The 25,413-nt window shown below is 51.8% G+C and overlaps 12 protein-coding genes across 12 annotated transcripts; 5 read left to right on the forward strand and 7 right to left on the reverse strand.

Moving 5' to 3' along the window:
• Window positions 1-1,090: 1,090 nt before the first annotated feature.
• Z519_04699 (uncharacterized protein) lies at window positions 1,091-1,522 on the forward strand (the record flags this gene model as incomplete). Its single annotated transcript, XM_016762444.1, has 1 exon — window positions 1,091-1,522. One exon carries the CDS (start codon window positions 1,091-1,093, stop codon window positions 1,520-1,522), a length of 432 nt encoding a protein of 143 aa, XP_016621391.1.
• Window positions 1,523-2,492: 970 nt separating this feature from the next.
• Z519_04700 (uncharacterized protein) lies at window positions 2,493-3,260 on the forward strand (the record flags this gene model as incomplete). Its single annotated transcript, XM_016762445.1, has 1 exon — window positions 2,493-3,260. One exon carries the CDS (start codon window positions 2,493-2,495, stop codon window positions 3,258-3,260), a length of 768 nt encoding a protein of 255 aa, XP_016621392.1.
• A 192-nt stretch (window positions 3,261-3,452) lies between these two features.
• Z519_04701 (uncharacterized protein) lies at window positions 3,453-4,769 on the reverse strand (the record flags this gene model as incomplete). Its single annotated transcript, XM_016762446.1, has 1 exon — window positions 3,453-4,769. One exon carries the CDS (start codon window positions 4,767-4,769, stop codon window positions 3,453-3,455), a length of 1,317 nt encoding a protein of 438 aa, XP_016621393.1.
• Window positions 4,770-5,982: 1,213 nt separating this feature from the next.
• On the forward strand, window positions 5,983-7,572 carry Z519_04702 (uncharacterized protein; the record flags this gene model as incomplete). Its single annotated transcript, XM_016762447.1, has 1 exon — window positions 5,983-7,572. One exon carries the CDS (start codon window positions 5,983-5,985, stop codon window positions 7,570-7,572), a length of 1,590 nt encoding a protein of 529 aa, XP_016621394.1.
• Window positions 7,573-8,348: 776 nt separating this feature from the next.
• On the reverse strand, window positions 8,349-8,981 carry Z519_04703 (60S ribosomal protein L36; the record flags this gene model as incomplete). Its single annotated transcript, XM_016762448.1, has 2 exons — window positions 8,349-8,432; window positions 8,646-8,981. The coding sequence occupies 2 exons, from the start codon at window positions 8,979-8,981 to the stop codon at window positions 8,349-8,351; spliced, it is 420 nt and encodes a 139-aa protein (XP_016621395.1).
• A 470-nt stretch (window positions 8,982-9,451) lies between these two features.
• On the reverse strand, window positions 9,452-10,855 carry Z519_04704 (uncharacterized protein; the record flags this gene model as incomplete). Its single annotated transcript, XM_016762449.1, has 1 exon — window positions 9,452-10,855. One exon carries the CDS (start codon window positions 10,853-10,855, stop codon window positions 9,452-9,454), a length of 1,404 nt encoding a protein of 467 aa, XP_016621396.1.
• A 291-nt stretch (window positions 10,856-11,146) lies between these two features.
• Z519_04705 (uncharacterized protein) lies at window positions 11,147-12,901 on the reverse strand (the record flags this gene model as incomplete). Its single annotated transcript, XM_016762450.1, has 1 exon — window positions 11,147-12,901. The coding sequence occupies one exon, from the start codon at window positions 12,899-12,901 to the stop codon at window positions 11,147-11,149; it is 1,755 nt and encodes a 584-aa protein (XP_016621397.1).
• Window positions 12,902-13,288: 387 nt separating this feature from the next.
• Window positions 13,289-15,802, reverse strand: Z519_04706 (uncharacterized protein; the record flags this gene model as incomplete). Its single annotated transcript, XM_016762451.1, has 4 exons — window positions 13,289-14,936; window positions 14,983-15,209; window positions 15,265-15,630; window positions 15,767-15,802. 4 exons carry the CDS (start codon window positions 15,800-15,802, stop codon window positions 13,289-13,291), a joined length of 2,277 nt encoding a protein of 758 aa, XP_016621398.1.
• A 694-nt stretch (window positions 15,803-16,496) lies between these two features.
• Z519_04707 (uncharacterized protein) lies at window positions 16,497-18,366 on the reverse strand (the record flags this gene model as incomplete). The annotated part of the gene is made up of 5 exons (XM_016762452.1): window positions 16,497-16,796; window positions 17,116-17,432; window positions 17,575-17,838; window positions 17,884-18,101; window positions 18,182-18,366. 5 exons carry the CDS (start codon window positions 18,364-18,366, stop codon window positions 16,497-16,499), a joined length of 1,284 nt encoding a protein of 427 aa, XP_016621399.1.
• A 1,220-nt stretch (window positions 18,367-19,586) lies between these two features.
• Window positions 19,587-20,747, forward strand: Z519_04708 (uncharacterized protein; the record flags this gene model as incomplete). Its single annotated transcript, XM_016762453.1, has 1 exon — window positions 19,587-20,747. One exon carries the CDS (start codon window positions 19,587-19,589, stop codon window positions 20,745-20,747), a length of 1,161 nt encoding a protein of 386 aa, XP_016621400.1.
• Window positions 20,748-21,078: 331 nt separating this feature from the next.
• Window positions 21,079-23,159, reverse strand: Z519_04709 (uncharacterized protein; the record flags this gene model as incomplete). Its single annotated transcript, XM_016762454.1, has 3 exons — window positions 21,079-22,471; window positions 22,521-22,611; window positions 22,694-23,159. The coding sequence occupies 3 exons, from the start codon at window positions 23,157-23,159 to the stop codon at window positions 21,079-21,081; spliced, it is 1,950 nt and encodes a 649-aa protein (XP_016621401.1).
• A 1,335-nt stretch (window positions 23,160-24,494) lies between these two features.
• Window positions 24,495-25,313, forward strand: Z519_04710 (uncharacterized protein; the record flags this gene model as incomplete). Its single annotated transcript, XM_016762455.1, has 2 exons — window positions 24,495-24,773; window positions 24,831-25,313. The coding sequence occupies 2 exons, from the start codon at window positions 24,495-24,497 to the stop codon at window positions 25,311-25,313; spliced, it is 762 nt and encodes a 253-aa protein (XP_016621402.1).
• Window positions 25,314-25,413: the final 100 nt, after the last annotated feature.

Below are 25,413 nucleotides of genomic sequence, written 5' to 3' on the forward strand. Positions count from 1 at the left end.
CTTCTATACTAGACTATTAACTTTCTTTTGGGGCGTGGAACGGGCCGTCCTGGCACCATTGCCGAGTTTGTGCCATGATGGGGCCATATTATTCCGGTTCTCTTCATGGTACTGCAGAGATGCGTCCCAACCGTCCTTGAGTGCAACCCAGCCTTTTCAGAAGAGTTCTTAGCTAACCATGAAGTAGCACGACCGCTAATTATTCTGCAGAGGAAGCTTTCCAGGAAGCCGTACAGCTATACGCGCACCAGTCGAAAGACTCCAAAGAGGCAAAGGCACACTCGCCGACATTCAGGCACCGAGCATTTCCGATGTCGTCCCCGCTGTCAACAAGGCACGAGATTGCTATGAGAAGAAGTGCTCTGACTCTCGGGCGAGAAATTGCCTTGTTGAAGTGTCCAGGCGCCTTGTCTACTATGGGCATGTGATGGATGTTATGGTGCAGCATCATCCAGAATACGGCTAACTTGCTTGGGGGACGCTGAAGCTTCTTTACAGAGTACGTTTCTCACGTTGCAGGGTAATTGCAACTTTTATATTGGCTTCGACAGGCTGTCGTCGAAAATGAGAATTAGGAATGGCTATTGTCACAGGGCTGTGCGAGGTTGTAGATGCCTTCCCTCGGACCGAGCTATAATGATATCATAAGCGGCATACGACAGTCCTGTCAATTAATGTCGAATCATGCCTCAACAAACAGCCTCGCCGAACAGAGAGATATGTAGGAGAAGCTACGTGCGCTACAGCATGGTACAGCGGTGGCTCTTCCCCGCATCCAGGCTGAGCAACAAGAGATGCAAGAAACCGTGTCCACCTTCCGAGACTCCGCCTTGTCTGCCTTCTCGAACGTTGAGAAACGGCAAGATCAAGTGAGCAGAGATGTGACCCCCCTGACGCTCATGGTTCAACAGCTGCGTGAAAATATGATCTCTGACCAGGCTTTCAACGCTGATGCGCGGATAGAGCTGAGAAACACAATGTCTGAAATCCAGCTGACGCAGGCCTTAGGAATTGTATCCTCATCTCTGAGTTTAGATCATATGGTGATCCTGCAACAACCGATACAGCTACGTGATAGACGATGTGTCAAATGGGATCAGTATGCTATAGTATATCAAAGGGATTCTTCCTTCAAGAAGTGGAACAGTCCGGCAAGTTCCGGCAACACCAGCCTCAAAACCACCTCAAAGACCGGAATCTTCTCAGCGGCTCGCTGACCCTCATCATCGAGTACCTCAGGCAGCTCTGTATTGCTGTATTGTGGACTTTGCAATGCAGAACGCGAGCATCTGATGTGACGGAGATCTCGAAGAGCCTGATCCACCAAGCTCTGACGTTGGACTTTGTCTCACACACCGACGTGACGTTCTCGTTCGAGCTTCGCCGATATCTCGATGCCAGCAGCGACGACGACTATGTCACCCTCTTGAGCGACTTACCGTCACATTTCAATCTTGTCTACATCACCGTCCAAGTCGAAGCACTGCTCCCGAGCAGCGTGTTGATTCCAACGATATCTTGACGATTTGCTGGGCAAGTTCGAGACGCGCGTACCAGGAAACACATTGAAGATCCTCCTCACAGGCTCTGGCCCATTGGCATCATCTCAGCAACCACCGGGCCGGCAAGTCCTGTGGATCGGGGGTAAGAAGCAACAAAAGAGCCACAGAAGGTATAGTGTCCCGCTGGCATCATCGAAACTCCGACGAATTTGTGACGATGGCCCCGATGATTGATGTTTGGGCAAGCCGTTTTGATACCCTACCTGATGGGGAGATGTCTGTTAAGATTGAGACATATAAAATTGAGGAAAGGCGAGCCTCACAAAAAAGAGGTGTGTTTGGAGTACATTGGCAAACACAGTCGGCAGATGGTACAATATCAATCGATTCGAAGGTTTGCACAACAGAAAACCGGCCTTTGAGAGTACTCGCGGCAACAGTTACCGAGGAGGCGGGCTTGGCAGGTACGGAATTGGGCTCTCTGAAGCATTTGCAACTCCCAAAACTCCTGGTAGGCACCAGGCAAAGTCACAGGTACCCGGCTCGCGTGAGTTGGGGGTTCCAAGGGGGTCCATACTGTAAATACTAGGGCGGTGCCGCCCTAAGACGGAAACGAGGGTGACCTGCCGAACCTGCGTACAGTAGGCTCCGGCAGCTTTGACTCATCTTGGCACCAGGCGTGCTTCCTTCGCGTCCAGCTTCATCAATGAACCGGTTCAGCGAGCTAGTTTCGTGCTCGGCCGCGGTCCGGGAATCAACGCGTCGGATTGCGTGGACAGCGCTTTTCTCGCCTCTTGGGATGAGTTGAAATCCCTAGAAACGCGTCCTAGAGCTCGGTGCATACTCGCACAACCTCACAACTATCTTTCGTCCTGCGCTACGGCCTGGCGTGCACCGTTGTTGCCCTTGGCCGTCCCAGCTTAGGCTGTATTGACGGTGTGCGACGAGAGGCCTAAACCGGCAGCCTGTTTATCGCCATTGGTTTCCAGCATGTCATCTAAACCCCTTCCTACAGACCTGCCTATTCACTCCTTTCCGTCCGCAAAAGAGTGGGAGGCTTTCCTCGACCGTGAACACGCAACTGCGCCGGGCTGCTATATCAAGCTTGCAAAGAAGTCGGCCGGCGTGTGTTCCATCTCGTCTGTGGAAGCAGTCGAAGTCGCCCTATGCTTTGGTTGGATCGACGGCCGAGCGAACGGTGTCGATGAGAACTGGTGGTTGGTCCGATACACCCCGCGACGGTCGAAGAGTATTTGGTCCCAGAAGAATGTGAATACGGTGGCGAGATTGGTGGAGGAAGGCAGAATGCGCCCGGCCGGCGTCGCCGCAGTCGAAGCTGCCAAAGCCGATGGTCGTTGGGCCCGTGCATACGACGGACCAGCGACCATAACCTTGTCGGACGATCTTACCGTTGCCCTCGCTGCTGCGCCCGCGGCGTCTGCGTTCTTTAATGGCCTGAGCAAATCAGAGCGGTACACTGTGCTCTGGCGTGTCCAAACTGCTTCGCCTCAAACCCGCGCAAAGCGGATCGAAGCAATTGTTGAGATGCTGGCTGGTGGTAATGTGCCGGGCAGAGCAGCAAGGCCCCAGACGCTGCCTAAGAACAAGCAAGCCGTGAAGAAGTCGACCACGGAGAAATCCAAAGTGAGGCAAACCCCAGCATCGGTAGACATGGTAGACATGGCAATCGCGAAGTCTCCGCCGCCAATGACCGAACCAAGACAACCTCGACGTGCTGGACTACGGCCCCGAGGCTGAAATACTAGCTGGTTCCCCGGGAGGTCGTATCCTGACGAGACTATCTGGTCTGCCTGTATCACTACTAACGATTTGAACCTCCGATCATGCCTCGTGTCTTACCAATGGCTTTCGGGGCCGTAACAAATCCCAAATCTGCGAGTTCAGTTGTTAATATTTGCTCTTGAAATTCGCATCTGCCTTCAAACAGGACTATACTCTAACTTGCGTCCACTCTGGGAAGTCCAGGTCTTCCCTCTTTATCGACATCATATTCCGATCCTCGACATATTCCCTCAAAGGCAACTTCTCGAACTGACTTCTATTCCCAATGTTCATGCCTCTTTTTTGGATTAAGCGCGCATATTCCATCGTCCTCCGCACGAACTCCGCGTGATCGCCAGTTTCAAGAAACTCGACGAGCATGAGGACGTCAAAGGCAGCTTGACTTGTGCTGGCGACGGTGTGCGGCCTGAACCCGGCCAATGCATCTCCAATGAGCACAACCTTACCACCGTAGAAGCTATTGGTCGGGGTGATCACGTCAGTGATGCACTGCACAAAAGGCTTCTTGGTCTTCTCGACCATCTCGGACATCTGCGGTGGGAGGCGATCTCGACCGCGTTGTTTGACCATTTCCCAGGCCTCTGATCGCATCATTCCCGGCGGGATGGTCAGCCGCCTTCTCTTGCCATCATTATCAGTCATCACTTCTTCAAGCTCCCGTTCGCCTTCAGGAAAATTTGTATACCAGACAAAATTCAGCAGCCGTTTCCCTGGCTCCATGGCCCCGTCGATCCCCGGGATGGTGTACGTCAGATTCTGGATTCCTGGAGCATGGAAGAAAGTGAACCTCTCCACGAACACTTTTCTGGCCTCTTCAGATGCTTCGTTCTCAGGTACCGTGCCTCTTATCACACAGTAGCCCGCATATTTCCTCTCGACTTCTGGACATAGGATTTTCCGGACAGTTGAGCTTGGCCCATCCGCGCCGACGAGCATGTCACCCAGAATCCAGTCCTTTCCGCCATCAATCTTGTCGTAAAACACCTTTATACTATCCCCTTCCTCCCGGAAACTAGTCACTGTACAGCCGTACCTATAATCAATCTTTCCATCGCCAGGCTGGGGGCCGGGCACCTTGCAATACCCACTCTGTTGGTGGTCATAATTGGCGCGAAGCATGTAATAGCACAGATCCCAACTCGTCATTGTCTGCTTCATGATCTCCTCGTGGACGACCCTGCCCGACTGGTCGAGGTACATTCGCTTCTGAGACGTCACGGCGACGGGCCGCTTGCAGCGGTCATAACGCTCAAAGAAAGCGAGGGTATCGCCGCCCGCGACAATACCAGCGCCTTGGTTCTCAAGCAGATTAGTCGGGGTGCGTTCAAGGATTGTCGTGTCATAGCCATGCTGCTTGAGGGCGACGCCGGTGAAGAGGCCACCGAGAGAGCCGCCAACAATGATGATGTGTTTGGGCTTTTGGCCTGAGGCTATGGAAGTACCATTGGGCTGAGGCCCTGCCATGCTGTTCAATGCCTGTTGGGAAAGCTGTGAACTGTGGTCAAAGTAGGGGAAACGTTATATACACGGCGATTGGAATTAGAGCAGATTACGCCTCTAGGCACTCCATGGGGGATTCCCGGTGGAGAGTCACATCCTACTCAGGGAAAGATGGACGACTAATGGAGAAGATGGGGCGGGCAGAAGGGGCTTGGGGAAGGTGCTTATGATTCGGTTCCGACTACATGATCAGACTGTGATGATTTCCCCAGGAAGTTGGATAGGTATTAATATTTATTGAACCACCCCGCATTCGTCATTTCCCCATATGTACCCGCTCAGCCTCGTGAGGCTGAGCGGGAATCTTAAGGAGTGCAACCAACATCGACTAGGGGCCGGAAAAGCTGTTCCCGCCTCACACCTAAGCACGCTTCTGAGGAAAGTTGACAGCGACTGCGTCCCTAGGAAATTCGGCCGTGCCTGTGGGAAATGGCCGCAAACTTTGGCGTTGACCTGTCGGCCGCTTCGCGCTGCAGCTTTCCTGCCCGTACTTAGTCTTCCTCCTACAGGGCCGAGAACCGCCGCTGGGATAGCTATGCTTGTTGGCGGTGAAGATATATGTCAGATTCTGACAAGTGTGGATGACGATGACCCGTGGACAGCGGGATCTGTCCATTGTGATGTTGAAGCTGCGAAGTAGGTAGCCGTCAGGAACCTACCAGTCTCGAGTACACTGAGAGCAATACATCAGCTCTCTGGAAGTTGCTTGAAACAGGGCACGCGTAGAACTCAGGGCTGGCGACGCTGCAATGTCTGACGTCCGTTGATGCTAGGTTCGTTCGTCCGTACATAGATGAGAAATTGGCAGGGAATGGCTCTTCGATCAATCATTCATGGAGAGGGCCGCTGAGAAAACTAAATGAAGGTGCTCGGCCGAGGTCCCCAGGCGGGACTGAGTCTGAATCCATTTGCTGAGAGATCAAGAATGCCTTTCGTTTGCAAGGTAGATTTCTGGCTCTCAACTTGTGCTCTGATTGCACGAGAGCAAGGCTCGCCTTTGCCAGATTTGGCTAAGCCGAGCAAGGGCGTTATTCATAGGCAAGGCTGCCCAAGGCTACCCAAGGCTGCCCCGCAACGAAGCGTGACGCGAGAATTGTTTCTCGCTTTCACTCCGCGGCACAACGCGCAAAGAACCTCTGGACGATGAGCATGACAGCCTCTTCCCCTCCCCATAATCATGGTCAGCGGTGTGGAACGATCTCTATTCACCAAATCGGCATGGGCTGCACCTGCTGCTTCGAATTCGGCCTTCACCGCAAACAGCGGATCCATCTTCGGACGTAATGTAAATTATGAGGATATCATCCGAGCGGAGAAAGCAGAACGGGAGAGGAAGGCCGCAAAGGCCAAAGCGCGCCATGAGAAGCAAAAGAGCGAGGGACCCGAGACGAAAAGGCGAAGAAGATCAGCAGAAGAGCATGACAAGGAGCGCAGTTCAGAAAGCGAGGTGGAGGCGAAGAAGCAGAACAGGGGCAAGATTCGAGAAAGACCAGTGACGCGCAGCACGCCCACGAAAGAGAAGTTCTTGAGTGACGGACTGGATGCATCCCCGAGCACATATCGGTCTCCGCGACGAAAGGCAGCCGCGAAGAGTACCGTCATAAGTCTCGACGACGACGACGACGACGACGGTCTGATCATGCTTACTCCTAAAAAACCCGTGAAAGCGAGTCCCAAAAGGCCAAAAGGAGCCGAGGTACTGGATGGAAAAGAATCAGAAGAGGAGGATGAATACCTACGTGCTCTGAAAAAAAAAGCGCGCGAAAAGGCTCGACTGCAACGACAGGGCGGCGGTCAAACGGAGAAGAGACCTAGCACCCCGTCTGCTCGCGCGTCTTCAACAACCCTTGAAAATGCCGATCCAAGATCGCCTTCTGTAGTGCATTCACAGCATGACAGTCGGCCGACCTCCTCCAGATCTATCCCAGACTCCAGCGCGTCGGCGAGACATACACCCATCTCCGAACAAGAGGATGACCCAGAAGTCAAGATTCTGATCCAGTCCGAAATTCCCGGGGCCAAATCTCTCATCGTGAAGCGAAAAGCGTCACAGTCCCTGAAGCAAGTGAAGGAATTCTGGTGCCGGAAATTCGACCTCGAGGAATCCGTCGCGAGACAAGTCTTCTTCACCTGGAAGGGGACCAGGCTTTTCGACTCGACGACAATGCGGGGGATCATCCGTGGATTGAAGAAGGACCACCACCGCCAGCAGCAGCGGCCACGGAGTTTGAGCCTGAGCATCGACGATGAGGATGGTGATGATGGATACAGCTCTAGCAACGCGAAGGATCCGAGCGGAGGGAACATCATGCTCGAAGCCACGACGCCGGAGATCTACGAGCAGAAACTGCGCGAGAAAGAGCGTTGCCGACAACGACAACAACCACCGCAAGCAACTACCTCTTCTACAGACAGCGGACAGGAAGACCAAGACGAGGAAGGCGATGAGAAAGATCAGGAAGAGGACACCACACACGCTGCTAGAGCCGCCACGAGATCCGCCTCAGAAACGACAGTGGCAACGAACCAGAGAGACCAAGGCGCGATCGTGATAAGGCTGGTAAGCAGGGACCTCGAGCCTATGCAGCTCCGGGTGCGGCCGCACACGACGATGGACAAGATCATGCGCGGCTACGCGGCGACGCGGAAGGTGGACGAGGGCAAGACGCCGTGGTTGATCTTCGACGGCGACAGGCTCGACCGAGAGAGCACGGTCGAGGACGTCGGCCTTGAGGACGACGACGAAGTCGAGGTCAGCATCCGCTAAAGTCCCCCCTCCCCCCAACCGAACTGTCGGTGGCGGCAGCTACCGCTACTGCCGCTCCTTCTGCCGCTATTGGGTTAGCTGTCAGGAGGAGAAAGAGTGAGGGAATGGAATGAAAGAACGAGACGAGAATGTGTGAGATTTGAGATGGCATCAGGCAGGCGGATCGGGAGCACCCCATCTGAAGTCGCTGTTAACTGGCAGCAACCTACTAAGTAAGCATTTAGGCGGGCCAGCAACCAAGCAAGCGGACTTCTGTCATCCACGACGACGAAGAGTAGAGGGCAGAGCTTTGTCTTGGTTCAAATTCATTTATTTCATGGTTTCCCTCAACTTTGTCCTGACCGTCGACGATGTCGTGACAAGCGAGCCATTTTCTGCCGATTTCCGGGGATATATTTGTCTCTCTCTCCTGTTTCAAAGCCTCAGGTGCCCCTCCACTTGCGAGTACACTGTCGTTCCGAGGGTTGCACCTTGACCTCGCTTGCTGACTGGCAGGTTCCGAAGGTAGATTTTCCCATTATTCAACAGCGCCGCAAGATGCTTTGCTTTGCGTTGTGCATATCTCCTTTTCCTCCCACTCCACACTTGGGTCATTGCGCAAAAGAAGAACCCCCATACAGTCTCACTTCCTCTACCCGGTTCGAGAGCCCGTTCTCAACAGACCCCTCCGTCCCGCTCACTCCTCAGTCAATCCCTTGCCGACCCCCGTCGTCTCCGTTCGTCAAGAGCATGTGTGCGTGCCCCAATAGCAGCAAAGAAGAAATCTTGATCGGTTTTTAATGACCGCCGGTTCTTCTGGCCTCGGCGATGACGCGCTGCAGTTCGTCGACCTTTCTCTTCGCACGTCCGAATGTACCGAGCTGTTTTCAATGACGCAACGCAACATGTCAGTCCTGTGTTCAATAATAACCTTCTCGTTTGGATTCCACCGCGCATCAAACATGAGTTCTCGTCCGACGCTCCAACCAATAGAATCGTAGCGATAGAGCAGGATTCTAACGTGGGAAAGAAAGGTGGGGAGAGAGTATGTGTGGCATGGCGGGCATATGTGTTTGTGCGTGTAGAAAACGTACCCGCTTCTTGGCCAACTTCCTCGCACGCTTGTCCTTGCTATTCCTCAACAATTCAATGACGCGGCGCTCGTAGGGTGCCAGGCCGGCGACTTCCTTGACGATTTCGCGGACGAAGGCGGTGCGTTTGCTGAGCGCGCCCTTGCGCCGGGAGATCCGTGGCTTGGTCTCAATGGGTGTGACTTTCTGGAAAAGCCGCGAAATTCGCCATGTTAGTTTTCTGTCTTTGCTTTGCGAACGGCTAAAAGAGGCGGAATGAATTGAATCACGGCTGAGGGTGCGAGGAAGCGAGGATCCGATCTTTTTCTCCTTCTTCCTCCCTCGTCTGCTGCGAAACATTCTTGTGCCGTATTTTCTCTGGTTGGAGAATGGGGACAAGACCCAAGGCTGGCTTGTAGATGTGAGGGCAGGGTAAGGGATAAACTCACATGGCCCTTGTTCAAGCCGACGACGATGCCGGACTTCTCAGTGCGTTCTTTCGCCATCTTGACTGACTTGTCTGATGAGTTGCCGAAAGCGGGACTGAATGAGGTTTCGTGATGTTGTAAGTTGGATCTGGATTTCCTGGCGCAGTTGTTGCAACTTTTCGCACCGAAAAGCGCGGAAAGTTTGCCGAATTGTGGGCTCCCGATTTGGAATGGCGCGACATAGTCTTGGCATTTTGGGCCTCATCACCGGCTCAGTGGAGTTTTGCATTGAGTCTGTTTATTGTACCCAGTAGGTCGGGTAGATCTAACACGTCTCTGCGAAGGATGCCAATTCTCAAAGGCTATATTGAAGGGCCCAACTCCAAGGCTCTCAAAGGAGGGTTACAATTTCAACGCATGCATCACCAACTGCTTGTACCCTTCCAGTGCCTCCTCCATGTCCCCTACCGTGAGTCCCTCATCCTTACCATGCGCGACGAGAATACTCCCCGGTCCATATAAATACTTCTTGACCCCGTCCTCGACATCGAGATTGGGCACATCCGTCCCGTAGTTCACGGTGATCTTCTCGAATCCCTCTACATCTGCGTCCAACGGCACCGGCCCGTACCCCTGGGAGAACTCCAACTCCAACAGCCCTTCCGGATCGACCTTTCGTACTGCGTTCGTGACGATTCTGCGCACATCTGGCACCGTCCCGCCTGCAAGCCTGAACGTCACGTCGGCCATGGCATATTCGGGGACAACATTGCCCGCCACACCTCCCTGCATAAACCCCACATTCACCGTAGATTTCCCGTACTTGTCGCTCCTGGGCAGTCCGCCGTCCTCTTCGGGTGTATCTCCCAATTTATCCAGAACCACAAGCGCGGGCAGGATCATGCTATTCGCACTCCTACCTAGCCAGGGATAACCGCTGTGCGCCGCCTTCCCATGTGCGCGGAGAGTGAGCATCTCGATCCCCTTGTGACCAGTCGCCAATTTGCCCTCTGTAGGCTCTCCGAAGAGGATGGCTTTGTAATTGTCGCGAGTGCGGTTGTAGAGCTGCGACGAGGAGAAGTGGCGCATACCGTCGCCCCTCTTTTCCTCGCCCACCACAAACAACAAAGCGATGTCAGAGGGGGAGATGCTGGTGGCAGCGGCGGGGTCCGAGAGCAGGTCCAGTGCAGCTTGGACTTGGACGGCCACGCAGGCTTTGTCGTCGACCGTGCCGCGCCCGGAGATGAGTATGTCCTGGTGTGACAAAGAAGACGACGTAGACGTCCCCAGGTCATTGCCCTTCTTGGGGAGAGACAACGAGTACGGGATATGTGGCGGGACCGTGTCAATGTGCGAAGTCAGGAGCACTTTTGGTAGATCCCGCTCCGCACCAGGCGCCGCGGAGCCTCCATAATACTTCGAGATATCCGGGTACGCGTAGATGTTGAATCTCTCTTTGGTCGAATCCGACGGCGGCGGCACACTCTGCTTGAGCACCGTAAAGTTGTGCGCTTCGAGGATCGAGACGAGCAAGTCCCCCACCGCGGCTTCATTGTCGGTTACCGACTCGATTTCACAGATGGCGCGATGCAGTGATAGCAATGGCGACGCAGCTATCACATCAGAGAGCTTTCCATGGTCAAGGGCGTGCGATCTTAGAGCCGAGGGCTGCTGCTCTATTATTGCGTTTTGTTGCTGCTGTTGTTGTTGTGCGCGGTTTTCATTGCCGACCGCGGTGACGAAAGCCTGGGAGACGGAGGCATAGACTGAGAGCAGGGCTATTGTGAAGCTTCGGGCTGGCTTCATGACTTCCAATCACGCCGATAGCTTCAGTTATGCAGGACCAAAGTACATTGGTGATATTGTACTATTGAAATCTTGGAGTCGGCAGTTCGAAGACAGGAAGATAAGAAGAGTTGGATCGGATCGCTGTTCTGAAAGCTCCACAACAGGTCACCAAACTGCGGATCCCGTTACTGCAGGAAATAGTCATGTCTACGGCAAACTACAAATACAGACCTGGAGTTTGATCCCATCCTCTTTTGGATATGATCAAACTTGCAGCTAACATGGATCTCAAGCTAAGGCTCTCTGGGTTCAGCCTGGGTTGGTTTTGACGCCGTTCGTCTGTTTGGTCTTCTTCTTGTCTCTCCTTCGCTCCCACACCATAAGGTAGCCCTCCCGTGTGAAAAGTGTCTCGGATTCTGCTCGTTCAATCCAGAGATCCTGAATCTCCAGCCATTCCGGGAGATCGGTTCGCTGTGCATACGCAACAGCCTTGTCTCGAAGTTGGACCTTCCAAGCTACTTTCTGGCCCTCGGCGCCAACGGCTTTGTTCGCGGCATCGGCGGCATTGGTGTCTTCGCCACCAGCACTAGAAATTGAGGTCGTGTCCAAAATGATGTTTGCAACCATGTCGTAAAGAATCGGCTCACCAGGAGAGTGGACCGTCGGGTTCGGTTCGACAAAGGGTGACATGTTCAAGCCTCGGGGAGAAGGAAATGTTACGATAGTTGGATTTCTCTCGGAAACGAATTTGTTCTGACTGAAGCGTTTGATATGAAATAAAAGGTAGGGCGGAAGCGGGTGTAGCAGCCGATGCCGCAGTCGATGAGCTGCTCTCTCCATGGCATTCAACCCGTTATACTTCTGCAATAGTGTGGTGAGTGGGACTTGCGGGATGATGTTCTTGGACTCGACCGCGTCACGAAAGAGAGGCACTGGGGGTAGATCCAGCGTCAAAATGAGGAACGGATGCATGTCGGTCTTGATGTTGGAGGACTCCTCGAACCTGAGCCGATCACCCATAGCATCAGATTTTGCCGTGATTTCTTGCGATTCAACTCGCAATTTCCCTTGGAAACACTTGTATATGGGGGATGAGAGCGCCTTGCGTGAACCGCCTAAGGTGCTGTGTAGGTTGTTGAGAAGCCAGGTAAGCAAGTCCACCGGATCTGACTGTTGTGTCAAAGTAAACCTCTTGGACGACCGCAAGGCAACTTCCTGCAACAGCTCATGCGGCGAGACGTGAGATCGAAAAGCTCTGGGGTTCCACAGTTTGCGAACCAGCGTGCTGAAGCGCACTGGTAACTGCGACGCTGTGTGAGGAAACTCTTGCAGAAGGAAGAAATCTCTCAAGGGCGAAACATGCGCCAGCGCTTGCACAACGACATTGAGATAGTCGTTGGCTTTAATGTTGTTCATGCCCATAAACCCTGGCCTATATCTCTTGTGGGCAAGGTCTGTTGACTCATTCGGATCCTTGTCTAGCATTTTGACCTCCTCTTCCGTGTATTTAGGATCCACCACGTACTTGATATCATCTAGGCTCTTGTTGTGCACCTCATAGCCCTCGGGTAGGACGTAGACTCTCTTCGTCTCCATGTTGATAAAGACATGGTGATCGACTTCGAGAGCATGGAGATATGCATGGGATTTGGGGCCTCGCCCTTGGAAGTATTTGCCACAGACTAGGCAAGCGTAGACATTGATGTTGGAAAGGGTAACGGAGCAGAGCTTCTCGAAATCGAAATCGAGCAAGGATCGATTGATGGTGTCAAGGTAGAGGTCGTCGTAACCTTCTGTGGGAGCATTTTGTCGGAGTGTTGCAGCTGGTAACCGATCGTCCTCAACATCTGATTCCATCTCCTCTTCATCTTCTCGTTCCTCTGTCATTCGTTCGGAGACATGCGTGCCATTTATAGGCTGGGCGTCGCGGCTTTGCGAAATATCCAGGCCGCCATTCGCGGTAGATATTTCCTCAGGTACATCTTCGATGCGGACTTTCTTGCTTGCTGGGGATGCCTCGCTGAAGATACCCTCCAAAGGTACTTCCGACTTTCGCTTTGACATTGAAAATACGTGCTCTGTAGAATGTTGATGCTCCAATCGTCCAGTTGATCGGAAAATTGCAACTGCGCAATAATTTGGCGCGGGGAGAGCCTTGCGAAAGTTGATTGGTCAGATCTCAGCCTCGCAGATTTGCGTCGCTGTATTATTGCAGCGGGCCTTGTCAAGGTAGGAATAAAGCGATGGACTAGAAGTGACAACTTTATCGACGCGACTTCAAGTTAGATGACAGCCCGCAAAGGAATGCACCAGGTCTGAGGGATCGGTTGCTTTTAGTTGTCAGAAGAATTAGAATTGACTTATTGCTTTGGCAAAGTTGCCGGGTATCATTTGAATCGCACTGAAACAAAAGACTTATCACCTTCCCACCAGCTCAAATTCCGTTAAACCTCATATGTTCCCCCAGCCGAACCTCTCTCCCAGTCTTAATGTTACCCGAGTGCCGACCCCCCATATCACAAAGTTCACCAACCCTTGCATGCCAATCGTAAGGAAGAAATTGCCCCAGAATTGCAGTCTCTGCGACATCGAAAGGTCTCGCACTCCCAGTCCCGAACCGAGAGGCCACACATCGCGGAGCAGTGAGGCAGCCCTGGTCATTTGTTGATCTCCAGAATGACGAGAGAGAAAGCTTCGAGCTGCCGACCTCAAAAACAGGATGTCAAGCGGAAGTAGGACAACCGACTCGATGATTGAGGTCATATAATGCGCAAAGGCTTCAGCTGGGTGATTTGAAAGAATAGTAACGCGATAAAGACTCTCGTCTGCACTATGTGGATCCCTCGAGTGTTGTTGACGACGGCGCAGCATTCCATCTCTCATTGCCGGTGCGTCTTGTTCTACGACTGTCGGACGGCGCACAGGCCTTGGTGTTGTATGCGGTAAACTCGCCGCACGAGCGATGCCCGGGGTTGGGGACATTGGGGATGGAGTTTGATGTGAAGGAGAGGCCGGCGATGGAATTGGAATCATAGGAGACGCTGGCTCCGATGTAGCTGGAACCGGGCTGGCTGTTCGTTCCTCGCCTGACTCGACAATATCCGACTCAAGAAGGGTTTCCAGCGGGACTGCAGGTTGAAAGCTCTGTTCACCTATCGTCGGACTGCCGGAAAAAGGTAGGGGACCGACAATGTCGTCAGTCTCTTCGTGCGAGTCGCCCCATCCAGGACCTTCAGCATTCGCATTGTCTGCGACTTGACTATTCCCCGACTGGCCCGCTCCTGAAAAAAGCACAAACTCGGCATCGCCTTGAAACTCGCTCGCATTGGCGGGGGCTGTCACGACGTCTGGGAAGTATGGCTCTGGTGTCGAGGTAGATGCTGGGCTCGACGCTAAAAAGCTTACATCGTCCGCCAGTTCGAAGATATCAATCATCGAGTGATCTGGATCCAAATTGAAGTCGTGAAAGGCGGAACGAATAGCCATAACCCGAAGGGTCCTCGTAGCCCGTCTGAGATCAAGCTCGCGATTCTCTCGATATAATGCTCGGTAGTGCATGGCACTCCGCCCGAGCAATTCTCTCTCGATGTTTGGGCTTAACTCGACAGCTAATGGAACTCTTTGCGTCTGAATGATCCTGACCCAAAACCATAACGAGGCTGGAATTATTGCTTGGATGGTTTCTCTCATAGTCCGCTGACCCGCTTTGGTGGACTCGCCAAAAATAGCCTCTTCCAATTCGAGAGATGCTGTTTCAGTGTTCAGATTTCTGGCACTTTGTAGCGATATGCGATCTGGCCGGTCGGGCTTGACCACAAGTTGGCGGACCACAACGTAGACCTTTTTAAAGAGATAGTTGCCAATTATGTCTCGGATTAGAGCCAAGGCAAAGGGGCTGGAAATGGTCTTCACTCCTAATGAGGTCAAGGACCCCCAAGACCAGTCTAGCGCATGCGTCGACATCTGAATGGGAGAATGGTTGCTGAAAGGTATTAACGCAGACAGGGAGGGTGATGGGTTGAAAGGAATAAGGTATAATGATTGTAAGACAGAATAGACATGGAATGGGTATTCAAAGGCAAACCAGAGGACTTGCAGGCTGCTTCGAGTCAGTGAGGTATCGTCAACAAAATAGATTCGCTCACCTTGACCTGCGAAGTCTCCTGCCAATTTCCGATAGATTAAAAAGTCTAGACGGAGGCGTTGACTTGGAAACTCTCTCATCTTCTAGTATTGCGACTCTGAGCATTTGGCTGATCCTCGCAATGGTGGCAGGGACAAAACCAGCAAAGAGAAAAGCGCTGGGGCCCATGGCGTTCCATTCAGAGAATAGCATCTGAGGTACGGTCAGCCCCAAATAGGACTTGAAGGTCTGTACATGTCAGCAGCAGTCGACCGAGTGGTGAACACAACGTTCGTCTGCTTACAAGAAGGCGTCGGCGAAAGTTGAGTATCCAGTGAGATGCCACGTTTTGAAGGATAGTCTCGACGATCTCGCAGTAAGCTCCTGTGGCATGTTCGTCCAGGAGAAGTCGGTATCTCTGCATGTCATTCATGGTTTGCCATGAAGACCGTTGCTTTTGTGCTTTGCGAACGACGACACCGACCGTCGACAGAGCTTCGTTTTGGGCTCGAAGAAGTCGCCTCCTCAATGTCTCGGAGGCGGGATTCCTCGGATGACCCCGATCGTCGAATTGCTGAACATAGTTCTGGTCTGTATTATGTTGCACATTTGGTCCCAGGATGAACTCTCCATTCTCATCTTCCACCGGAGGACCGAAAGGCGATCTTCCCTAAGAAAAACAGTTAGCCAGTTATGTCGATTGCAACTTGGACAGTCCGGGACGAATTGTGCTCTGAGTGCTGCGACCTCGTCCGAAATGGACTTCTTCAACAGCCCAGAGCTTGTGACGAGACGATATCCCTTACCAGCGCTAGGCGGGCAATGTGAGACTGTCGACCCATCTTTGGGATTGGCTGGATGGATCGTGCGTGAATCAACTAGAGCAGATGATCAAATGCATCGCGTGGTTGGGATCCTATGGCGCGCTTCAAACATCATATCTGTCCCCAGGACTATGTTGGGAAACTCATCGAGGAGAGGCGGGAAGATCGCAAAAATGGCAGCAACTTCGCGTCGAGGAGTTGACTCTGGGTAAACATTCGCTGCAGCTGATATGGATAAAGCAAAGGGAGAAGGTGGAGGGATCTTGAGGGATGCACCACTCAATGTTTGTGCCACTCGCCCTTTGTCCACCTTTAGGCGAAAATTATGCCGCTCTATCTTCACATCGGCTAACCAAATTAGACTAGTACATGCTTACATTAAGTTCAAGTTTGGGAGCCCTCACTCGATGGCCCCAAGGAGCCCCAGGGAGCCCATATGTACTCTGGTGTGTTGGCGAGTTTCAGCCTTGTGAGTGAGTGTCTGGATGCCGGGCCAGAAAGCGCATTATTTTTCTGAGCAGGAGCTGCAAATTCGTTTGTATGTATCTATATGTCTTGGATCTTGGCCAGCTTGGGTCCAGTATATCAATCTACTCTGAACAAGTCCTCTCGCAATATAGCTCCTATTTCTCGTACTTTGCGCTTATCTATGAGGCCCTTGCGCTAGGGCACCTTGGGTAGAGCGACTAGTAGCATAAGAAGCCTTCCGGTCTCAAATTGGATATACGGCGGCCTGCTTCTTAGCATCGACTTTGCCGTCTCTCCAGATGATGGTGGAAATAATTCCGATCGATGTCATCGCCGTCGTGGTGATGAAAAGGTTTTGCATTGCTTGGTTGTAATTGAGGGCGATCGCAGTCCTCTCAGAACTACTAGGCTTATACGACAGCTGGGCGTAGATGCTGCTGTATATGGTCATGGCGCTGGACTGTACACTTGACGGGAGGTTCTTAGCTAGGGACTTGAGAAATGTGCTGGTCCAGATTGAGGCAGATATGGTTGATCCGATAGCCTGACAGCTTGTACAGAACATATTGTAAAGAGCTAGTACACTTGCTAGATGTTCGTGGTGGTTGATGGACGCCATTACTGCGATGGTCGCAGCCAAGTAAGATAATGCCGTCACCCAGGGATAAAAATATCTGGACTGCGACGATGGGGGCGGTTTTGGAATGCAGTCTCGACAGGTATATCATTAGACCGGTAGACAAATCTGTAGAGGAAGACCGATAAAGATGGCAAGCCACTTGTAGCGGCCAGTGACCTTGATCAGAAAACTCGAGGCCACGGCGGCAAAACACCACCCTATGTTGTGGATGTTGAAGACATACCCGGCCCTTAACCGACAGACCTTGGACCACTTGGAGAGAAGAAGAAAAATAGCTGTACCAAGTAGTGTACACCAAGTATGTTTCGGCATATGAGAAGCTCGCCCCAATGATGGTCGGATTCTTGAGAAGTGAGAAAGGGATGAGGGACTTGGGAGCGAGATACTTCTCCCAGAGCACAAACAAGCCCATCAATACACCTCCAAATATGACCATGCAGATGATCATTGGTGACGACCAGCCCTTTGCTTGTCTTGTGTAGAGACTGAATGGTAACAGGAACAGAGAAAATCCTGCAGCAATAAGAAGGAGACCGATACCTTTCAAGTATGGTCAGTAAATACACTCAGTAGGAATGAGGGCAGGCCTCACTATCAAACTCAACTCAGTAATATCTCATAGTTTCCCAGGGCGAACGTCGTTTGCTTCCTTCTTGGGCGATCTGCCGCTTTTTACTCTTACTCCTGCGATTCCAATTAAGCAAGCCGAACAGTGGTATCCCAGTGATCGGACATATAATGGCAAAGGTGCCAAAGGCCCATTTCCAGCCGGCGCCTTCGAGGTAAGCGGTCGCGGCGGGAGCACCGATCCAAGTTGTAATAAACCATGGCGTTTGATACAGGCCAAACATAACACTGTGGGTTGACAAAGGGAAGTGGTCGGCAATGACCACAAACATGACGTACGACAGCATGTCATAGTCCATCCAGAGAAATACAGACGCAGCTCAATAAGTCAAGACGTCGTTGCATGCAGCCATGATGATCGTACCTATAGTGAAACTCACGAGCGCCAGCGCAAAGCCCACGTCATGACCCCAGATGTCCATTATCTTTGCCAGAGGAAGCCTGGAAACAACGCCGACGATACTCGAGACGATGATCGCAGTGGGTATGAGCGAGTGGGCTCGAAAGTTGCTGTAGACATACAGCAGCAGCGGAGTCAGGACCTGTATTTCGAATCCGGTCGCAAATGTTACCAGCCAAATCCTAGAATACCAGCCCATTAGCACGCGGCTCTTTAACAGCTGCACCCAAACGGTGCTCGGACAGGATGGATGAGATCATACCCAACCATGACAGTAGTCAAATATTTGGTCGAATATTTGTTCTCGTCGGAAATTGCATACCCTGGTGATGGCGGCAGAGTAATGCCCTCCTTCTCGTCGAGCTCATTTACCTCCGTTTTGAGGGTAGCCTTTTCGTCGGATGCTTTCCCAGCAGGGACAGGAAAGTCTTTGAGCTCAGTAGACATCACTGCACAAGTTTGCGGTTGGTTCTCCATTCTACCTCGAGAACAGAGTTGTTTCGGAACAGTTTTTTTTTTTTTAAAAAAAAAAAAAGAAAAAAATAAAAAAAAAGAAAGAAAGAAAGATAAGCTGCCAGGACATAAAAAATATTCTCGATGTACTGGAGAGATAGCCGGACTGAAGAAGAGTTTGATGTCAGAATGTCAAGGATATCCCCAACCTCTTCTTTGTTACCTTCGGGCTTCAGCATATAGTCAGTTGACCTCGCCCTCGGGTAGACAATCCACAGGTTCAATCCTCTCAAACTCTGACATTTGAAAGTTCTTTTCTAGAGGACGTCCCACCAACATACCTAACGTCTGGATCTCTTTAGCCTGATAGTCCATGGGATGAGGACCTTCATTAGCCTCCGCTCGGGCGAAAACCTTTTATGACATGCCGTTGTTCCCAAGTCTAGATCGCTCATATAGCCCAGCCTTGTGGTATAGGTCTCGCCTAAGAGGCAGATTTCGGCTCGCAAAGCGGATACCCAAGGTTTTCACACAAGACATTCTGTCACAGACGTTCCCGTTCCCAACTCCCCAGTATGCTCCGGTCAAGCAGTCGGTAGGACGTCGAACAGCAGTAATGATTCACCTTTGGGGAGACATTGTGGGCCATTAGTTACTATAAGCGAAAGAGCCGTGTTCGGAACCACGTGTGGGGAGAAGAGAACACTCAATGAATGTCTTTTCGGTTAGCAGTTTTGAACCTCAATGTGTAAATGTCGATTTAAGCCATGCTAGTGGGCCATCCTGAGCACCCACTCGCTAAGATCCTCTCCCGACACTACCAAGGTACTCACGACCTGATATGAGTTTAGGGCAACATTCTATAACTTAGTCGGTGCGGAAGCGGTACCCGACTTAAGGTCCTCATTCACTAACGGCATCAGTTAATACGTATGCGAGGTACTATTTCCGCCATAGACTGAAACCCATCTGAAGGGGTCTGCCGGTCAGGAATTTTGGGCGAGAGGAATCAGGAGGTTAAACTCATGATGAGTCTTTTTGACGTTGTTGCTTGCATGTGATTGCTTCTGATTTAGGGCTACAAATACTTGGTTTACTGCTTGCGGCTGAAGAGACTGTAGCGACACTCTCGTGCCCCGAGATTTCCTTGGATTTAGTCTTGGGCTTCCATCGACAACCGATAACTCCCCCGCCAGATTCTCTGGACTGTCAGGATGGAAAAACCACTAGCCATCGTTGTCGGAGCGGGAATCGCCGGGTTAGCCGCTGCTTGGTGGCTTGACAAGGCTGGCTGGCAGTCCGTGGTTGTTGAGAGGGCGGCCACCTTTCGGGCTGGCGGCTATACCTTGTCTATAGCAGGACTGGGGTACGAAACAATCCAACATATGAACCTTTTAGACGATCTCAAATCCGTGGCTCATGCCTACGAAAGCAACATCATCAGTGACAACAACGGGAAGGAATTGTGTCGCATCCGCTACGCTGACGTTTATGGAGGCTTGGAGGCGCTGGCCGTTCGACGCGACGGTGTGGCCCGCACACTCGCAAAAGTTCTAGGCAGTTCGATCAGATTTAACGAGACCGTCAGCAGCTTTACTGATAGAGGAGACAAGATCCGTGCCGTACTCGCAGGCGGCGATGTCATTGAGGCGGACCTGTTGATCGGTGCTGATGGGTTTCGTTCCAAGATCCGCCAGCAACTCTTCGAAGACGCCGGTCACAGTCATTTAGAGCCGCTAGGATACTATTATGCAGCGTACAATTTTGAAACGCGGCCTGAAAACAAGGAAAATTGTTACTCGTTCAATAGCCCTGGGCATTTGGATATGCTGTTCACAGCGCAAGCCCAGGGTATGACCGGAATGCACATCTGGCGTGAAGATCGGTGCTTGTCGACGGAGACGTCGCGAGACAGGTTCGACATCCTGCGTGAAATCACTGCCAAGAGTGTTTCGCAAGTGCGTGAGGCTGTCGAACGTGCAGAAAAAGCAGAGGCGTTTGTGAATATGGACAGCCTCACGTTGGTTACTTTACCAAAGTGGTCTAAAGGCAGAGTGGTCCTTCTTGGTGATGCCGCACACTGTCTCACGCTTCTTTCGGGTCAGGGCGCCGGCATGGCATTGACATCTGCGGAGATACTTGGTAAAGAACTCCAGAAAACGACGGATGTCCTCCAAGCCCTTCGCAATCACGAAGCCAAGCTTCGTCCGACCATTGAACGGCTGCAAGCGCGCTCGAGGAAGATGGCAAGGTGGTATATCCCAAAGAGCGCAATCAGTTACCATAGTCGGAACTTTCTTCTCAAACTGTTGCCTTATTCCTGGATTGTGGCCTTCCACGTCGATTCCCTCAGATCTGAGATCGAGCTTACCTGACACCGGTTGGCTTAACGATCGGCTTACCTCTCGAGTTTTTGGTTACGAAAGGCGCGCTGAAAGAGTGTACGGGAAGCTGAATCATTGGCAATTCGGTCCCTCGGAACAAGATTATCATCTTGGATGGCTATTGAGAGGAGAGGCGTTTTATAGAATAGACTAAGTAATTCCATTCCCGCCGTTTCCAAGAAGTACAACCAATGTAATTGACCTTGGTGGAGGTTTTACGGTAGAGAAGATTTGATTAGGTCAGCAAGGAACACAGACACGATGGCTTTGTTTCGAGAGTAGAATGTTGTGTCCGGCAAACCAAGCTTCATCGAACGCCCGATCAAATTCGTTGGCAGTTGCCATACTCCCAGATCATTTTGGCGACCACCACGAAGCCTCCAACTGCAGGGGTCGAATAAAGGCAAACATTCAGCAGAGCCATATGTACCCCAAAGAAATTGCCGTAGAATCGGAAGCCTAGTGGAATTCTCTCCCGACGCGCCATCCGTGTTTGCCTCCAGAGCTCAGTCAGCACGGAGACCTTGGGTCTCCACATGCCCCCAACAAAGATTCCATAGACCATCCAGGTCATAATCCATGCCCTCTGTGCGAGAGTACTGGAGCCGGGCTTAAAATGAGACATTCCACCTATGATGGCGATCCAGATGGCGCTGAGGATGAAGGTGGCCGCCCATGAATCCAGATTTCTACCCCTTATGACTATGTCAAATATGACCTGCAGTGGACCAGGCGTGGCCGTACGGGGATAATGGCAATCTAGCCGAGAATATTTGGTGATTTTCCTTTTGAAGTTGTAGCACGCCGGGACCACGATACAAGGCTCGTCTCTCGGCGGGCGGCTGCTGGCAGTGACCATAGGATCGAGTCGAGATTGAGTAGTGCTAATGAATGCCCAAATCGTGGAACTCCTTTGCCGGGTCATTGATGTTACAGGCACTGACCACGACGTTTCTACCACGGCGCTGGTCTTTTGTTCTGGCTCTTTTGTACCAGCTGAATCTTCGCTTCCAGGTTTTTCCACAGACGCAGGATTGTTGACCTGCTCAGAGGTCAAGTCAAACTCAAACATTTTACGAGACTGGCGGTGGTTATCACCAACCTCATCTTCGCAATTATGGTCCTCGTCGCGCTCCTTGAACGACCCAGAGAAGAGAAAGGTCTGATCGACGGTGACCTCTTCATCAACAAGTCGACCAACCACACTCTCAAAAACGCCTCCGCGTGTCTTGGCTTCGTCCATAATCCCAGATCCTATCATATAAAGCGCAGCGTACTCCGGGGTAACCAAGGTGCTGAGGAGGTTCAATAGTGACATGGCTATATAAGGAACCACCGTGAGCCCGAACGCCGCATAGCCGTATCTCGTAATTTGGTCGCCTCGCGATCGATACAATGTGACTGAGGCATAGACTGCCTGAGCGATGGCAACCAAGGCTTTGGGGGTACTGTACGAAGCTGCGATTACCTCCGTTTCAAACCGGTTGAGAATAGAATCCCCGACATTGTCAATGTTTCGTATGCAACTCTCAACGGAGGCATCCTTTGGGACCCCAACCAGAGTATAGCCCTGAGGTAATTTGAGGTTGCCATGGATCCTGCGTCCGACCAGGAGGAGAGAACCCCTGAGCCATGGAGGCGTTTCAACACTCAGTCGGGCGGGTTGCCTTGGGTTGGTGCACTGTTTTCTGCGATGACAAAGTTCTCCGTTTAGCCTAGAACCTAGAGTGTTGAGCCACCTAAGAGGGCATGCCATTGACTTACAGGGAATTGAGTTCTTCTGCGGGATTCCGCCGCTCTTTCAACAACTTGTCTACCTTTCTCCGGGACAGGAGAGGTTCAGCCTTTGCCATCCCTATCTATTGAGTCAGTAGTCTGATGAAATGATTGTTGTGGCGATCGAGGCATTTTTTCGTGCAAGGTAAGAGGGTATATACTTATCATATCCTTGCTCACAAATGATAGCGTATGAAGACAATCGCCTGATTTTGGGCTCCAGTTGGGCGCCCGAACAACCATGCAAAGAGCTCCAGCCTTCAGAGCAACGTGCAGAGGATCCCGTGTCATGGTGCTGTTCCTGATGAAACGGAAACCCCGTAACGCTCCCGAGCTTGGGAAAACAAGAGCAAGAAGCACCGTTACCACGAAATCCATGGTCGACTCCCCGGGCAGCGAAACAACTGTCCCGGCATGGGCAGCATAATTGCCGATGAAAAAGAAAGCGACGTCACTCCATTTGGTAGATGTGCAGAGCAAGTTTGGGTCCCCATGATTCGAGATTCCATTGGGAAGGGTTGCGTTTGTCGATTGAGCAGTGGGTTCTGCAGCAATCGATATGGGAATAAGGCTGAGAGCTATCAGTAACCATGACGACAAGACCGTCGATAGATCCTGGGGCGCCATTTTTCAGAAAATAGAAGAGCAGTCTGAGTAAATTCACCGAGAATACTTGTGGCGGTGGTGCTACTAGAACACGGAAGAGCATCACATTTCGGTAGGAGGGAATGTCATCAGACACATTTTCGTCAAGGTGGGAATTTCATCAGATAAGCTCTCTAGCGGAAGACGATAGGTGCCATACCATCTCATGCTCGAAGCGGGGTCCCTTTGGACTTGATGTGCTGTACTCTAAGTTGCCAGGTAGTGTCGTTGGATCGGGTTAATTGTGATGCCCATGGTCCGGAACGAGGCGGCTGCCGGGATTTAGTCAGGAAGTGCTTTTTGTGCTCAATACACAGCGACAGAGCCGCAGTCCGGAACTCAGCCCTCTTCCAATTTACCTACCATTCGTTCTCGAAAACTGACCGATTCACGGAGTTGGGCCTCTTCGTCCTCAAAGACCAGCGTAGCTTTTTCGCTTCGGTGGCTAGGTACCATATTCAGCTTCTGAGTGGCTCAGTGGATCTGCAGAGACGATACTTCAATGCAGCATGACAGATTTGGGGTAAACCTTCACGTAAATGTCGCTTCTCCAAGCAAAGAACACAACCAATCAAGCGATGACACTTTCAAGTGCATGCGTCGTTGGGGCTGAGTCGTGGGTGGCCGCACTGATCGAAAATGCGCTTCTCTTGGGTCGCGTACGAGATGAGGAAACTCACGATGAAGAGTAATACTTACTGCGAAGTTAGGTGAAATGAGTATGAAGGCGAGCGAGGTAAGTGCGAAGGTGAGAAGGAGGAGCCTCGTTTCTAAGTGCCAAGACAAAGTCCCCACTGTGGACGAGGCTGACGTCGCCGCGTGCTCGCCCCGCTCGCCCGGTTTCACGGCGGCGAGGCTAGGTTTCTCGTAAGCAGGGCGCCCAAAGGGCCGCCCTAAGATGCCGAATTTTGTCGACGAGTGAAATTACCGAAATTACCGGCCGATGTTTCATCTCCGTGGACAAACACTTACGGTAAATTCGGCGACGGAGTTTTCGCCATCTTCATGACGGTACACGCGAGGCTGCGCGAATGCGTATTTTGTGCTGGAGTGATTCTTGCCGTTGCAGTCATCCTCGACGCGTGGTTGAATCCTTCTTGGCGGGACGAAATGGATCAGAAATCGAGAACTATAAGGACCGAAAGAAGTCGAAATGACCTCTATTCATCGACATCATCCTTCTCCTGAGACCAGCATCCCCCAAAGCAATGTATAGTACAGATTAGAACCCCTTCAATCACAAAACCTACATATCAGAAACCTGTCAATTAGGGACCCCGATTGGAATCCACCACCACCTTGAGAGGCGATCGCATGATGGCGGTGAACACTACCCTCCCTGAGCTCGGATACAGCCTAGGAAAGCGAAAGCGCTCCATAGCCATCATATGGACTGCCATAATCACCATCACGTGCATCCAGTTTGAGGTCTTGTATTTCACCCTCCACTATGCAGCACACAAGAAGCAGGACAAGGCACTGGAAATACCGACCACAATTTTGCTGGTCCTCTCCGTACTCACAATCATATACCGTTCATGGCTGCTAATGAGGAAGGGATCGCAGTGCAGAATCATTGATGGTAGATGGTACTCAGTCAGTCTGGACTGCCATGTGTCTTACGAGAACCGAGCTGATAAAATCCATCATTAGATGGACTTTTTCAATTATACCGCAATCCTGGGATTTGTGATTGTCACAGCTGTACTTTCCGTCGCCACTGCCGATGAAGTCGTCGACTTGCGCCAAGCATCCATGCCGCAGGCCATTGTCTTGTACCTTGCCGGTGGTCTTCTCACGGTTACGGGTGTCATATCGACATTGGGCCTGAAACTTCCCATCCGGATGTCCTCAACACCGCGAGGAAGCGTTTGCAAGCCGGGCGTATTTGTGGTGATGGAAGACATCGTGGCCGTCGACGGAGGTGGAGGCGAAGGTTTCCGTCGCGCTTTGCGAGCTAGGTATGAGGCAAGTGAGACGTTTAGGAGGATGCTCGAGGAACTCAATTGGTTCTGGGGGTTGGGCTCGGTGGTAGTGGCGACAGTCACAACCATTGTTGTCTATGTCGTCAAAGACCTGAATGTGGTGTTCGCGATTGGTCAGTCTCCAAGGCCCAGTACTTGGAATAGTTGCTAATCGGTTAGGTTGGTGCTTGCCATGGGTTTGGGCCGGCGTTGCAACTCTCTTAACGACCTTGAGAGTGAAGCAAACGTTGCGCTTCGAAAGAACCCGGTTC

The sequence above is a fragment of the Cladophialophora bantiana genome (assembly GCF_000835475.1).
Source record: "Cladophialophora bantiana CBS 173.52 unplaced genomic scaffold supercont1.6, whole genome shotgun sequence".
Lineage (NCBI taxonomy): Eukaryota > Fungi > Ascomycota > Eurotiomycetes > Chaetothyriales > Herpotrichiellaceae > Cladophialophora > Cladophialophora bantiana.